The following is a 16,451-nucleotide window of genomic DNA, read 5'->3' on the forward strand; positions in this document are numbered from 1 at the left end:
GGTCTCCTATCTACCTTGGGTTTCACGCAAACGTTACCCTCAATTTAGCTACCCTTCACCCACTGCAGAGCTAACACTTAGACATTGGAAGCACCTGAACAAAAAAATGAAATTATCTACTTACCCCTCTCTCCTATCTGGAATAACTCAGCGTTTCCCCCAGGCCTCTCTCCATCATTGGCCTGCCCTTGGATCTCTGCAGGCGTCACTAGAATTCATCACTTTACAGGAACCCACGCCATCAAATCGTTCTCTGATCTACAAGCTACGTATGGCTTGACCAACTCTTTGCATTAACAATACCTACAAATACATCACGACATTTGCTCTCTACACCTATCATACCCACTACAACTTCCCTCCTCTTTTGAAAGGCTTTGTATGTATAATCCCACTGACAGGGGCGTCATCTCACTCCTTTACAAATCCATTTTGTCCCCCGAATCTCCCTCCCTTGAACCACATGAACAGGCATGGGAAACAGACCTGGGGCTACATCTCGAGGGCGAGGATTGGGAAAATATCCAGGTTGCGACCTCAAGATGTTCCATCAGCGTGGCCATTCGCGAAAATTCATATTAAATGTACACAAGGTGGTATTTAGTGCCAGAACAACTGCACAGAATCTTCCCTGGTACATCAAACCTTTGTTGGAGAAATTGTGGTCTAGTAGGTACGTTCTTTCATGTATGGTGGTCCGGTCCAGTAATCGCCCGCTACTGGGCCATGGTCCGCACCCTCCTTGCCCAACTACTGGACTTGACGCTGCCTTTTTAACCTGTTAACCTACTTTTTTGTGCTCCACTGGATCAGACCCCCAGAGACTCAAATAGACTGATCCTCCATATTTCTTGTGCGGCCAAATACCAAATAGCGCGTAACTGGAAAGCCCCTGATGCTCCCAACCACCAGGCACTAATAAACAGGATTTGGTTCATTGCACAAATGGAATACATCACTAGTCTCCAACACAATACAGTACAAAAATTCCACTCCACTTGGCTTCCTAGTACAGACACCAAAATTTCCCCCTTCCGGGTCTTAACTAACTATAAAACCTGATAATGTCTCATATATTCCCCCTCCCCCCCCCCCTTTTTTTCTCTCCCTATTCTCTGTTAAGGAGGTTCTTGACTCGTCGGAGGTTACTTTCCCATCCTTCTGTCTTTACTTCACTTCCTCCACCTTTCCACCCACTACCCTTACTCATCTTAATTAGATCTTTTACCACAACTCATTAGCTAAAACCAACAGGCTCACACGCTTTTGATGTCTTCTCTTTCTGTTTATTGTGAACTTCGTTATTATAACAATCTATGTTTCGAGTCTCGATAGTATTGATTCCTATAATTTCTTTCCGTTCCGAAAAATATGTATATTTTTTATTATTTGCTTTCCATGGTTTCCCTGACAACATTCATTGAATTTATATTTTTCGTGTCCTTACGTGTTGTTAACCATGTTTATCTCTCCTAATAAAATTTCATGATTAAAAAAAAAATGCATCTTATTTGCATCACTATGTGAAAGAGATGCACAAGCAGACTCTGCTTATTCAAATTATATGTGGCATGCCTATATTCTGTGTATGACTGTGGCTGTATCTGCATACAAAATGATACATTACAGTGTTTTCTAGGAAACCATCCGCTGACACTGTAATGTACATTTCATATGCAGATACAGCCACAGACCTACACAAAATATAGGCATGCAGCATATTATTTTAATCAGTACAAGACTACAAGTTGATTATAAGTTTCTTGTGCATCCCATTCGTATTCGTAAATTTTCAAACTACTATTCTTTCTCAGCAAATACCATCCCTACAGTGAATTATAGGGGTGGTAGCATCGTGTTGTAGGGATGCTTGTCCTCAGCGGGGACTGGGCATTTTGTTAAAATTGGCAAGCCGATGGATGGTGCAAAATACTAATAATAATGCAGGTTGCATATCTCATATCCAAATATTCCGAAATACGGATTTTTTTTGAGTGAGACTGAGATAATGAAACCTTTGTTTTCTGATGGCTCAATGTACACAGACTTTGTTTAATACATAAAGTTATTAAAAATATTGTAAATGACCTTCAGGCTGTGTGTATAAGGTGTATATGAAACATAAATGAATTGGGTGAATGTACACAAACTTTGTATTAATGCACAAAGTTATTAAAAATGGGTGGTCTTCTGTGTGCCGAATGCCAGGATCCCGGCGCACAGTATACCGGCGCCGGAATCCCGACACCCGGCATACCGACAGATATTTTCCCTGGAGGGAGACCGTGCCCACAGCGTGGCGAGCGCAGTGAGCCCACAAGGGGCTCCTGTGCGCTCACCATGCTGTTGGTATGCCGGCGGTCGGGCTCCCGGCACCGGTATGCTGGTCGCCTGGAGCCCGGCTGCCGGCATATCATACTACACCCATTAAAAATATTGGCTAAAATTACCTTCAGGCTGTGTGTATAAGGTGTATATGAAACAAACATGCATTCTGTGCTTAGACTTAATTCCCATCGCCATGATATCTCATTATGGTATGCAATTATTCCAAAATACAGAAAAATACGATATCCAAAATACTTCTGGTCCCAAGCATTTTGGATAAGGGATACTCAACCTGTAATATTATTTATATAAGCGCTCTTTCTCCAATAGGGCTCAAGGCGTTTAACAGATAGAATGAACATAATACAGTACATACCCAATGAAGTAAAGCTTTTCATAAAATACAGAGCGCATGGGAAATACTAAAGGGACATTACGGAAATACTTGAGTAAAAAGAAAAATCTTGAGTCTGTTTTTAAAGGATTCTATAGTTGGGGCCTCTCGAACTGTACGGGGAAGCGAGTTCCAGAGAGTTGGAGCCGCATGGCTGAAAGTTCAACCCCCAGATGAATTACAGGAGATTCTAGGTACTACCAGTGGCATCAGAAGGGGTGACACCAAAGTGCCAGCTCTTCTGCAGTGACAGGAGCCAAGTGCTGCAGTGTGATAATCTTTTGCAGCACTCTGCTCCTGTCACAGATAAGAGCCGGCACTGCATGCTGCCCAGTCTCCGGGGACAGCCAGCATCTTCGGTATGGAATCAGAAGCTGCTTCAAGTACCTTGGGCCCTGGTCATACATGAAGATACTTCAAGACACCTCAGTCTTCTAGAATACTCAAGCCTGTCTTTCAGTAGGACAATGATCCCATACACAAGGCCAAAGCAACATTAGCGTGGTTGAAAATGTAGTATGCATTCTGTATGTGTTTGTTCCTATGGTGTTGCAATTTCCTGATTGGAGAAGACCAGGTGGTGTTGCACCATTAAGTAAAAGAAGGGGCATATATGTTTTCTACTAATCGTGCTGGGGTTTCTATGAACCTTATGATTTACATATCATGAAATAATAAACAACCCTCTTATCAACACCCAAGTACTGAATTCTCAGTAGATGCATGCATTCTTGCCTACTTTTAGAAGTAGGTAGAAGGGTAGATGGCTGAGTCACTGCATACCACAATTTAAAGCCCATGGGCCGCCCTCTTCACTGGGGAATGGGCGGGATCCGGTAGCCTGGTCTAGTATCTGGGGGAGTGGTAAACTCTGCAACATTCGGGAGTCTCCAGGACATTCTGGGAGAGTAGCCAAGTGCAATCTCATGTCACATATAACACATTTTGCTCTGTCATTATTAAAATAAAACAAGCCAACATGGAGAAGCCATGTGTGAAAAAGAAAGTACGCACATAGTTCAGACATAGCCATAAAGTCACTTGCTGCTAATCTAGCACGTTTCATTAGCTGATCATCAGGCAGCTCCATGTCACAGCAGACTGTTTGCCAGTATTCTCTAGGGTACTCAGGTTCCTGTTTTCCGCACATGGCTGTACATCTGACAAAATCTTCTTCATTCCGAGACTCCAAAAATATAAAATGGATAATTAATTTCCAATAAAGGTAAATAATTTAAATATATTCTCTTTGCTTGATTAGATTTGTTCAGCAAAGCCAATTACATAGCTAATTCCGTGAGGCTTCGTTCCCTGCGCTGTGCGCTGCTGTGCACTCGCTGTGACAGACATAATGATGTTTGGGCCTGTTTTTGAGCAGCTCTATATTATCACAGCGGGGATGAGAATGACCAAAGCTGTCTAAATCAATACATGTATTTACCAAACCTTACTTAATTTGTCAGTATATGTAGGCTCATGATTATTCCTATTACCCATTTATTGAGGAATAAACCTGGTCCAGAGGGAAATGCGGCAACTTGCCGTCAATGTACAGCAGAGGTTATGATCATGGTTCCATTACTCTGTATTCCCAACACATGTTAGACTTGTAAAATGTTTCTAAAAGAATCTTCTGTTGCAGACGGATTAAACTGCATAGTATCACACCATGTCACTTTGTCAATGAGAATCAAAACATTATATACACTATAAAAACATGGTCATTTATGAAGCACAAGAATTTCATGGCACTGTGCATCAATATTACACAGTATATGCACAGCAGCACCTACTTTTACAGTCAGTAGTAACGTTTGCATCAGCCCTGCTAGAATGGCTGGGAGACATTGAATTTCGGTGAGCGCTGCTGCACTCCCAGGACAGTAGGCCAGCCTCCAAGAGCTGCACTGATACAGCAACAAAGGCTTGCCACAGCATGGGCGGTGAGAGAGCCCTCCTCATTTCCAGGGGCTGGTGAGCTCTTGCCGCAGGGAAGAGTCGCACAGTGTAGGACATATCTCAGCACCGAGCATAGCTTACCTGTATCTGCTGCACTGTGACATCCCGCAGTGAACACAACAGAGGATGACATTGCCACCTTCATGTCAAGAGATCTCAGCAGGGTGGAAGACCTGGAGCATGTGAATCAGGTCTTTGTGTCATCCACACACCAGAGTTTCCCAAAATAAATGTGGTCACAGTACAGGTAGATCTAAGCTCGTGGTGAGCAGTCATTTTTTCTGTGCAATCACCATGCATCATGGTTCTTCCCCCATCCCCTGGAATGACCACCCTCACATCACCCTTTCAGAGGCAAGGGTTTGCTTAATGCACATTTCCATTTGTACTACTGCGGCTAAGAAAAATCTTTTTTGATTTTTAAAGGAGAAAACAATAGATTTGTATTTATTTGCAATAAATTGAATTTGTACTCTATAATGAGTCATAAGAACAGTGTATACCAGTATTTTCAAACTTTTATGAACCACGGCGCCCTAGAGTAACAAAATAGCACAGAGGCGTTTAAATTAAAAATACTAAATTAAGTTAATTGTGCTTATACTGTATGTCATCAGTTATGTGGCGAGGGACAGGGTTTGTTTCTGTGTGGCCACATATTTTATAATGGGAATCCACAAGCACTTGTTTTGCCTACTACATTGACCATAAATAATTTTAATTGTTCCTGGATAACCAACCCATGGCATCCCACGTTTGGGAACCGCTGGTATATACAGTATATTTAGTGTACTTGACGTAAACATGTCGAATATGATTCTTGATATCTACATGACTCAATACATACAATGGAAAGCGTTTTTTTCATGCATCTGTCTTTAACTGCTGAATATTTGCCCTCCGTGGTACTAGTGACTCATTTAGTTAGGATTAACTTAAGAAAAATGTCAGATCTAATCTCAGGAGCAGATATATATCACCTGAATGATGTATATCAGTGCTGTAAACAGGGGCTCGTTGTCAACTTAAAGGATCTGGAAAAAATTCTGGTAGGTGGGACCAATACATATTGTATAGGCAGGGCCATCAAATAGTGGCAAATATTTGGAACAGTGATTACAGATCAGTTATTGCAGTGGTACAAGTAATGCCACCATACTTGTTAAATAGGCTTCCCCAGGCTAACACCAGTGGCAGCCTTTTTAAGTGAGAAAATATCCTTTTGATTTAGTAAAGATTTCAACTTACAATGAACTGTGCCTTCTGCTGGGACTGTGCACTGTGCCTTCTGCTGAGACTGTGCACTGTGCCTTCTGCTGGGACTGTGCACTGTGCCTTCTGCTGGGACTGTGCACTGTGTCTTCTGCTGAGACTGTGCACTGTGCCTTCTGCTGGGACTATGCACTGTGCCTTCTGCTGGGACTGTGCACTGTGCCTTCTGCTGGGACTGTGCACTGTGTCTTCTGCTGGGACTGTGCACTGTGTCTTCTGCTGAGACTGTGCACTGTGCCTTCTGCTGGGACTGTGCACTGTGCCTTCTGCTGGGACTGTGCACTGTGTCTTCTGCTGGGACTGTGCACTGTGTCTTCTGCTGGGACTGTGCACTGTGCCTTCTGCTGGGACTGTGCACTGTGTCTTCTGCTGGGACTGTGCACTGTGCCTTCTGCTGGGACTGTGCACTGTTCAGTACTGTCCAACTGAGGATGGCACTATGAGGAAGTGATGGGGAGATTGGTTGGAGGCAATAAATGGGGGAGCACACCCTTCCACCAAGCAAATGCATTATATTATGGGAGCCATCAGCCCACTAGGATAACTTGAATAGGGCTATGGCCAATTCACCCCTGACTGCACATATTAGATATGCAACCTTTCTACATATTCTTCCTATTGCAGAAACTAAATTATACAGTATGATTCAATAGATTTAAGAAACAAAGAGTTTTCCAAGTGAATATTTGCTCATTTGATTGCAGAACAATTAAAATGCACTTGTCGTTTTGAGTATTCTGATTGCCGGGATCCCTACCACCGGTATAGTAACTGCATCCCGCTAGGCGTTATTAACAACATTTCTATAATTTATATCCAGCACAATTTGCTGGCTTGTTTGCAGCTTGGGTAAGGACAGAGGGATTCTTCAGGTCCCCTTCAACAAAGTGAGAATAATATAGTGTTCCCTACTTTGCGTTTCATGAACCTCTGCTCTCTTTCTGGATAAGACAAATTATCTGAAGATGTGAACAGGGATTCATAAAGCACTTAAGATGACTTTTCTTAAGAAGGGAACAGTTTACAAAATGCGTAATTAGTGGTTATTTCTCTAACGTCCTAGTGGATGCTGGGGACTCCGAAAGGACCATGGGGAATAGCGGCTCCGCAGGAGACTGGGCACAAAAGTAAAAGCTTTAGGACTACCTGGTGTGCACTGGCTCCTCCCCCTATGACCCTCCTCCAAGCCTCAGTTAGATTTTTGTGCCCGAACGAGAAGGGTGCATACTAAGGGGCTCTCCTGAGCTGCTTAGAGTAAAAGTTTAAAGTAGGTTTTTTATTTTCAGTGAGACCTGCTGGCAACAGGCTCACTGCACCGAGGGACTAAGGGGAGAAGAAGCGAACTCACCTGCGTGCAGAGTGGATTGGGCTTCTTAGGCTACTGGACATTAGCTCCAGAGGGACGATCACAGGCCCAGCCATGGATGGGTCCCAGAGCCGCGCCGCCGGCCTCCTTACAGAGCCAGAAGACTGAAGAGGTCCGGAAAATCGGCGGCAGAAGACGTCCTGTCTTCAATAAGGTAGCGCACAGCACCGCAGCTGTGCGCCATTGCTCTCAGCACACTTCACACTCCGGTCACTGAGGGTGCAGGGCGCTGGGGGGGGGGCGCCCTGAGACGCAATAAAAATACCTTTTTTGGCAAAAAATACATCACATATAGCTCCTGGGCTATATGGATGCATTTAACCCCTGCCAATTTTTCCATAAAAAAGCGGGAGAAAGGCCGCCGAGAAGGGGGCGGAGCCTATCTCCTCAGCACACTTGCGCCATTTTTTCCTCACAGCTCCGTTGGAGGAAGGCTCCCTGACTCTCCCCTGCAGTCCTGCACTACAGAAACAGGGTAAAACAAGAGAGGGGGGGGCACTAATTTGGCAGATAAATATATACAGCAGCTATATCAGGGAAAAACACTTATATAAGGTTATCCCTATATATATATAGCGCTCTGGTGTGTGCTGGCAAACTCTCCCTCTGTCTCCCCAAAGGGCTAGTGGGGTCCTGTCCTCTATCAGAGCATTCCCTGTGTGTGTGCTGTGTGTCGGTACGTTGTGTCGACATGTATGAGGAGGAAAATGGTGTGGAGGCGGAGCAATTGCCTGTGTTAGTGATGTCACCCCCTAGGGAGTCGACACCTGACTGGATGGTCTTATGGAAAGAATTACGTGATAGTGTCAGCACTTTACAAAAGACTGTTGACGACATGAGACAGCCGGCAAATCAGTTAATACCTGTACAGGCGTCTCAAACACCGTCAGGGGCTATAAAACGCCCGTTACCTCAGGTCGATACAGACACTGACACGGACACTGACTCCAGTGTCGACGGTGAGGAAACAAACGTATTTTCCAGTAGGGCCACACGTTACATGATCACGGCAATGAAGGAGGTTTTGAACATTTCTGATACTACAAGTACCACAAAAAAGGGTATTATGTGGGGTGTGAAAAAACTACCCGTAGTTTTTCCTGAATCAGATGAATTAAATGAGGTGTGTGATGAAGCGTGGGTTTCCCCCGATAAAAAACTGCTAATTTCTAAAAAATTATTGGCATTATACCCTTTCCCGCCAGAGGTTAGGGCACGTTGGGAAACACCCCCTAGGGTAGATAAGGCGCTCACACGCTTATCAAAACAAGTGGCGTTACCGTCTCCTGATACGGCCGCCCTCAAGGAACCAGCTGATAGGAAGCTGGAAAATATCCTAAAAAGTATATACACACATACTGGTATTATACTGCGACCAGCAATCGCCTCAGCCTGGATGTGCAGTGCTGGGGTGGCTTGGTCGGATTCCCTGACTGAAAATATTGATACCCTGGACAGGGACAATATATTATTGACTATAGAGCATTTAAAGGATGCATTTCTATATATGCGTGATGCACAGAGGGATATTTGCACTCTGGCATCAAGAGTAAGTGCGATGTCCATTTCTGCCAGAAGAGGGTTATGGACGCGACAGTGGTCAGGTGATGCGGATTCCAAACGGCATATGGAAGTATTGCCGTATAAAGGGGAGGAGTTATTTGGGGTCGGTCTATCGGACCTGGTGGCCACGGCAACGGCTGGGAAATCCACCTTTTTACCCCAGGTCACCTCTCAGCAGAAAAAGATACCGTCTTTTCAGGCTCAGTCCTTTCGTCCCCATAAGGGCAAGCGGGCAAAAGGCCACTCATATCTGCCCCGGGGCAGAGGAAGGGGAAAAAGACTGCAGCAGACAGCCTCTTCCCACGAACAGAAGCCCTCCCCCGCTTCTGCCAAGTCCTCAGCATGACGCTGGGGCCTTACAAGCGGACTCAGGCACGGTGGGGGCCCGTCTCAAGAATTTCAGCGCGCAGTGGGCTCACTCGCAAGTGGACCCCTGGATCCTGCAGGTAGTATCTCAGGGGTACAAATTGGAATTCGAGACGTCTCCCCCTCGCCGGTTCCTGAAGTCTGCTTTACCAACGTCTCCCCCCGACAGGGAGGCGGTATTGGAAGCCATTCACAAGCTGTATTCCCAGCAGGTGATAATCAAGGTACCCCTCCTACAACAGGGAAAGGGGTATTATTCCACGCTGTTTGTGGTACCGAAGCCAGACGGCTCGGTGAGACCCATTTTAAATCTGAAATCCTTGAACACTTACATAAAAAGGTTCAAGTTCAAGATGGAGTCACTCAGAGCAGTGATAGCGAACCTGGAAGAAGGGGACTATATGGTGTCTCTGGACATCAAGGATGCTTACCTCCATGTCCCAATTTGCCCTTCTCACCAAGGGTACCTCAAGTTTGTGGTACAGAACTGTCACTATCAGTTTCAGAAGCTGCCGTTTAGATTGTCCACGGCACCCCGGGTCTTTACCAAGGTAATGGCCGAAATGATGATTCTTCTTCGAAGAAAAGGCGTCTTAATTATCCCTTACTTGGACGATCTCCTGATAAGGGCAAGGTCCAGAGAACAGTTAGAGGTCGGAGTAGCACTATCTCAAGTAGTACTACGACAGCACGGATGGATTCTAAATATTCCAAAATCGCAGCTGATTCCGACGACACGTCTGCTGTTCCTAGGGATGATTCTGGACACAGTACAGAAAAAGGTGTTTCTCCCGGAGGAGAAAGCCAGGGAGTTATCCGACCTAGTCAGGAACCTCCTAAGACCAGGCCAAGTGTCAGTGCATCAATGCACAAGGGTCCTGGGAAAGATGGTGGCTTCTTACGAAGCGATTCCATTCGGCAGATTCCACGCAAGAACTTTTCAGTGGGATCTGCTGGACAAATGGTCCGGATCGCATCTTCAAATGCATCAGCGGATAACCCTGTCTCCAAGGACAAGGGTGTCTCTCCTGTGGTGATTACAGAGTGCTCATCTCCTAGAGGGCCGCAGATTCGGCATTCAGGATTGGGTCCTGGTGACCACGGATGCCAGCCTGAGAGGCTGGGGAGCAGTCACACAGGGAAAAAATTTCCAGGGCTTGTGGTCAAGCATGGAAACGTCACTTCACATAAATATCCTGGAACTAAGGGCCATTTACAATGCCCTAAGTCAGGCAAGGCCTCTGCTTCAGGGTCAGTCGGTGTTGATCCAGTCGGACAACATCACGGCAGTCGCCCACGTAAACAGACAGGGCGGCACAAGAAGCAGGAGGGCAATGACGGAAGTTGCAAGGATTCTTCGCTGGGCGGAAAATCATGTGATAGCACTGTCAGCAGTGTTCATTCCGGGAGTGGACAACTGGGAAGCAGACTTCCTCAGCAGACACGATCTTCACCCGGGGGAGTGGGGACTTCACCCAGAAGTCTTCCACATGATAGTGAACCGTTGGGAAAAACCAAAGGTGGACATGATGGCGTCCCGCCTCAACAAAAAACTGGACAGATATTGCGCCAGGTCAAGGGACCCTCAGGCAATAGCTGTGGACGCTCTGGTAACACCGTGGGTGTACCAGTCAGTATATGTGTTCCCTCCTCTGCCTCTCATACCCAAGGTACTGAGAATCATAAGAAGGAGAGGTGTAAAGACTATACTCGTGGCTCCGGATTGGCCAAGAAGGACTTGGTACCCGGAAATTCAAGAGATGCTCACGGAAGACCCGTGGCCTCTACCTCTAAGAAAGGACCTGCTCCAGCAGGGACCATGTCTGTTCCAAGACTTACCGCGGCTGCGTTTGACGGCATGGCGGTTGAACGCCGGATTCTGAAGGAAAAAGGCATTCCAGATGAAGTCATCCCTACCCTGATCAAAGCCAGGAAGGATGTAACTGTGCAACATTATCACCGTATTTGGCGTAAATATGTTGCGTGGTGTGAGGCCAGGAAGGCCCCTACAGAGGAATTTCAACTGGGTCGATTCCTGCATTTCCTGCAAACAGGACTGTCTATGGGCCTCAAATTAGGGTCCATTAAGGTTCAAATTTCGGCCCTGTCAATATTCTTCCAAAAAGAACTAGCTTCAGTTCCTGAAGTTCAGACGTTTGTCAAGGGGGTACTGCATATACAGCCTCCTTTTGTGCCTCCAGTGGCACCTTGGGATCTCAATGTAGTTTTGGGATTCTTAAAATCACATTGGTTTGAACCACTCACCACTGTGGACTTAAAATATCTCACATGGAAAGTGGTAATGCTGTTAGCCTTGGCTTCAGCCAGGCGTGTATCAGAATTGGCGGCTTTATCCTATAAAAGCCCTTACCTAATTTTTCATACGGACAGGGCAGAATTGAGGACTCGTCCTCAATTTCTCCCGAAGGTGGTTTCAGCATTTCACTTAAACCAGCCTATTGTGGTGCCTGCGGCTACTAGGGACTTGGAGGATTCCAAGTTGCTGGACGTAGTCAGGGCCCTGAAAATATATGTTTCCAGGACGGCTGGAGTCAGAAAATCTGACTCGCTGTTTATCCTGTATGCACCCAACAAGCTGGGTGCTCCTGCTTCTAAGCAGACGATTGCTCGTTGGATTTGTAGTACAATTCAGCTTGCACATTCTGTGGCAGGCCTGCCACAGCCAAAATCTGTAAAAGCCCATTCCACACGGAAAGTGGGCTCATCTTGGGCGGCTGCCCGAGGGGTCTCGGCTTTACAACTTTGCCGAGCAGCTACTTGGTCAGGGGCAAATACGTTTGCAAAATTCTACAAATTTGATACCCTGGCTGAGGAGGACCTGGAGTTCTCTCATTTGGTGCTGCAGAGTCATCCGCACTCTCCCGCCCGTTTGGGAGCTTTGGTATAATCCCCATGGTCCTTTCGAAGTCCCCAGCATCCACTAGGACGTTAGAGAAAATAAGAATTTACTTACCGATAATTCTATTTCTCATAGTCCGTAGTGGATGCTGGGCGCCCATCCCAAGTGCGGATTGTCTGCAATACTTGTACATAGTTATTATTACAAAAATCGGGTTATTATTGTTGTGAGCCATCTTTTCAGAGGCTCCTCTGTTATCATGCTGTTAACTGGGTTCAAATCACAAGTTGTACGGTGTGATTGGTGTGGCTGGTATGAGTCTTACCCGGGATTCAAAATCCTTCCTTATTGTGTACGCTCGTCCGGGCACAGTTCCCTAACTGAGGCTTGGAGGAGGATCATAGGGGGAGGAGCCAGTGCACACCAGGTAGTCCTAAAGCTTTTACTTTTGTGCCCAGTCTCCTGCGGAGCCGCTATTCCCCATGGTCCTTTCGGAGTCCCCAGCATCCACTACGGACTATGAGAAATAGAATTATCGGTAAGTAAATTCTTATTTTTATTGGGATGGTCCTATATATGTCTCACATTTTCATTCTGATGATACAGAACAGAATTGAAAATTGACTATAATGTAAGTCAACTGCTTCCTGCTCAATATGTGATTTATTCCGTGTTACTTATAGCCAAAGCTACAGTCATTTATTCTTGGGATATTTTATAAATAATACAAACTTTTATGCTAATGATTATGGAAATATGTTTTTTATTGCTTGAGAGAGATTACGTAAAGTGTCCTACAGCCACTGATACAAAGATCCAACAGGAGGGGTTACCATGTAATGTATGTTAATCACCTAAATCGGCTGGGCAAATTTAAAGCGTTACTAATTTTCAACTTATTACGCTGTTTTTTCTTCTTTTATTATTTCTGGTTTTGCGCCATGGAACACATTCTTTTGTCTTGCAGAGGTCATTATCAGAGTTAATTTTAAGTATAATATAATATATTTTAGGCATGCGGGTCCAAAGTTAGGGAGAAAACCCTATTCTAAAATCCTGTGCAGCTCAGATAATAGATGCCGCAACTGTTTATCACACTCATTTTGTTTCAGAAATTGTTACTTTTTTCACTGTATTATTATTCTGCCTTTCCTGGTGGCATTTCCCAACTAATGCCAGTGACTACAGTATGCAAATTATAAGGAGGGTATGGATTCAGCAGCATTCTAGTAGTGAGAATATAAAGATGAATCCATACACTCTAGATTTTGCTATAGGAAAGGGAAATCTTATTAGTAATATTAGAGACATAAATACAATGTGAGTTATGACAAACATTCTGTTCTTTCTTCTGATACTGTAAGTGATAATGAGCAGTGCGGTCACAGCCCCTATAGCAGTGTGGTCACATCCCTTATGGCAGTGCGGTCACAGCCTCTATGGCAGTGCGGTCACAGCCCTTATGGCAGTGTGGTCACAGCCCTTATGGCAGTGCGGTCACAGCCCTTATGGCAGTGCGGTCACAGCCCTTATGGCAGTGCGGTCACAGCCCTTATGGCAGTGCGGTCACAGCCTCTATGGCAGTGCGGTCACAGTCTATATGCCGTGGCCTCCTGCCTTCTGTAAACACAGCACAGAGAGAAAATGGTTCTCATTTCTGACCTTAGAATGATGCTGCTGAGCTTACATTCTAATATTCAAATTGTGTATTTTGCTTACTTTTCAGATTGTTGAGGAGTCCTCGTTCCTTACTGTAGACATGCTGGAATCCTGCTTTCCATATGTGTTACTCCGAAATGCCTACCATGAAGTCCACCGGACCTTTTCCACTATGACATTATCTTGATTATTACTTATTATCGTCTTTTGTGGTGCTACTGACTGTCGGCCTAATTCATATTTGTACGCATATGCAGAATGGGTCTTGCGATGTCACTCGCAGACCCCTGTCAGCTGCAGCATGATTGATATGCTGCAGTATTTGGGGGCAGCACCTGGCACCATTCTTCAAAACGGGGGCATCTCATCCCTATTTTGAAAGCATTAGCATTTTAAATACACGGAATTGCACAGATGCTTCCTTGCGGCTGTGCGGTTCCATACAATCATGAATTAGGCCCTATGTTACCAGCATACAGTACTGTATACTCTTTCCCAAGCAGGCACCAGATAAGCTTTACAATGTGTAGAGTACTAACACTTGCAAGAATTGCCTTCCATACAGGTAAATGTGAGCAGCAGTACCTGAGGCTGAATTCCAGTCTCTGCTGCCAGTGTGCAGAATAATGTGATCATATTCTTACAGGACTACCAATGTGTAATAGGTAACCTGTTTATGTGCAGTATATATCTGTTATATAGCTAAACTAGTGTATTTAGTGAGCGCTACGGCAAAATATAAACATCAAAACACAAAGGATTTTCTATCGATTATGGTCAACTTCAGCCAGAGTAAATCTCATGCTACATTGCTTTCAAAAAGCCAAAGTTGTAATTGTTTTTTACATTCTTATTTGTTTTTCCGAACACTCAACTGATATCTATTACACTGAGACGCACTTACTAAATGATATAAATTGTAACAGAGCAAAAATAAGGCTATTGCAGACATCAATGAGCCGCAACGTACCATCTTGAGAAGGCATCTTGTCACTGTTTTATGTTCTTGGAATTTTCTAATTCGCTTGCATACATTAATTCTACAGATGAGCTAATGCGTAGGATTTGTTTTTCACCTAATTTCACAAGTACTGTACTTTCATCTACAATAATAGCTCTGGAACAATATCTTGTGCAATCTTCCTTTAAATAAAGCTTCAGTGTTATCATGTGTTTTTCTCACCTCAACTGCTGCTAAAAAATATGGTCAATAATAGAAGGTAAAAAGTTCAATTAAGAGGCGGGTAATATGATGATAATGAACATGTTACATTTACCTACACATAGGAATTGCGAACATATTGTAATGAATGAAGTGGCAGTGGCACTCGTGAAAACACTGGGGGCCAGATGTAATAAGCCTTGAAAAGTGATAAATGGGAGAGTGTTAAAGTACCAGCCAATCAGCTTCCAACTGCCATGTTATAGACTGTGTTTGAAAAATGACAGTTGGGAGCTGATTGGTCGGTAGTTTATCACTCTCCACTTTATCACTTTTCAAGGCTTAGGGCCTAATTAAGACCTGATCGCTGTTGTGCAAAATCACACGATGGCCGATTATCGAATGACTGCGCATGTGTACAGGTCGTAATGCGCAGGCGTGAGGCCAAACTGCAAAAAAATCCTGCGGTTATTATTTTTTTTTTTTATCGCTAGGCATACGCTAGTTGATTGACAGGAAGCAAACGTTTTGGGGTGGTAACTGTCCATTTTCTGTGAGTGCCTGGAAAAACACAGGCGTCCCCAGCGTTTTCAGGGAGGGTGTGTGATGTCAGCTCCGGTCTCGAGCAGCCTGATTCTATCGCACTGTAGGAGTAAGTCCTGGGCTATGCACAAACTGGAAAAATCATTAGATGGTGAGTGAGTTGAGAATTAATTTACAGATGTCAGCAGTCTGGCAAAGTTTTTGCACGGCGTACGCATGCACTCGCACAGGGCTGGTTTTCACGCTATATGGGCGGCGGCACTCTGCAAAAATGCAGAGGAAAGATCAGGTCTGAATTAGGCCCTTAGTACATCTGGCCCAGGGCATGATTCAGATGTGGTTGGAGTGAGCATCTCTGCTGCTTACTTGACAGCAACGATGATGCAGTTATGATAATGCCTCCAGCGTGCATTTGTGATTCGTGCTGGGTCAGAATACGCAGCATCGCATCACATGCGACACCATCCAATGGCTTCTTCTAAGAGGCAAGAAAATCTCAGTCGGAAGGAGATCCTGGCCCTGGCACTCCCACAAAACAGAGGCGACACTGCCCCCTCTCTGCCCCAAACGGCCGCAGACTATCAACCACTTGACATCTGCAGCTGTAGTACGTCCGACAATGCAGGACCTACAGTATACTGCACATGCAGAGTACGGGTCATGCACATGTGCAAAGTACAGAAGCTCGGAACTTTGCATCTACTGTCAGACCTGTATCGTGATCTGAATCAGGCTCTCAAAGATTAAAGACTAGGGCTGTCCCACCAAAATATGGGTTTCTTTACATTTTACTTTATTAATTTCTGTCACCAGTGTAATGTACTAGAGATCTGACATTATACCACTGGTCATAGGTCGAAGGTACCGTATGTATAAGACTAGATGACAGTTTAAAAAATAATTGAAATATACAAATTTTGACACGTCCCACCTGTGAAGGGGACAGCACACTGTTGAAGTCAAAAATATTACATAGAGA

At 44.8% G+C, this 16,451-nt stretch overlaps 1 protein-coding gene across 1 annotated transcript in view; it reads left to right on the forward strand.

Moving 5' to 3' along the window:
* Window positions 1–14,927, forward strand: part of NCKAP1L (NCK associated protein 1 like) — a 616,762-nt gene extending 601,835 nt beyond the window's left edge. Inside the window, exon 31 of the mRNA XM_063952202.1 lies at window positions 13,835–14,927. Within this exon, the coding sequence (XP_063808272.1) occupies window positions 13,835–13,954 (120 nt within the window). The 3' untranslated portion in view covers window positions 13,955–14,927. The remainder of the gene's footprint in view (window positions 1–13,834) is intronic.
* The last annotated feature ends 1,524 nt before the right edge of the window (window positions 14,928–16,451 follow it).

This window comes from Pseudophryne corroboree, chromosome 2, assembly GCF_028390025.1.
Source record: "Pseudophryne corroboree isolate aPseCor3 chromosome 2, aPseCor3.hap2, whole genome shotgun sequence".
Taxonomy (NCBI): domain Eukaryota; kingdom Metazoa; phylum Chordata; class Amphibia; order Anura; family Myobatrachidae; genus Pseudophryne; species Pseudophryne corroboree.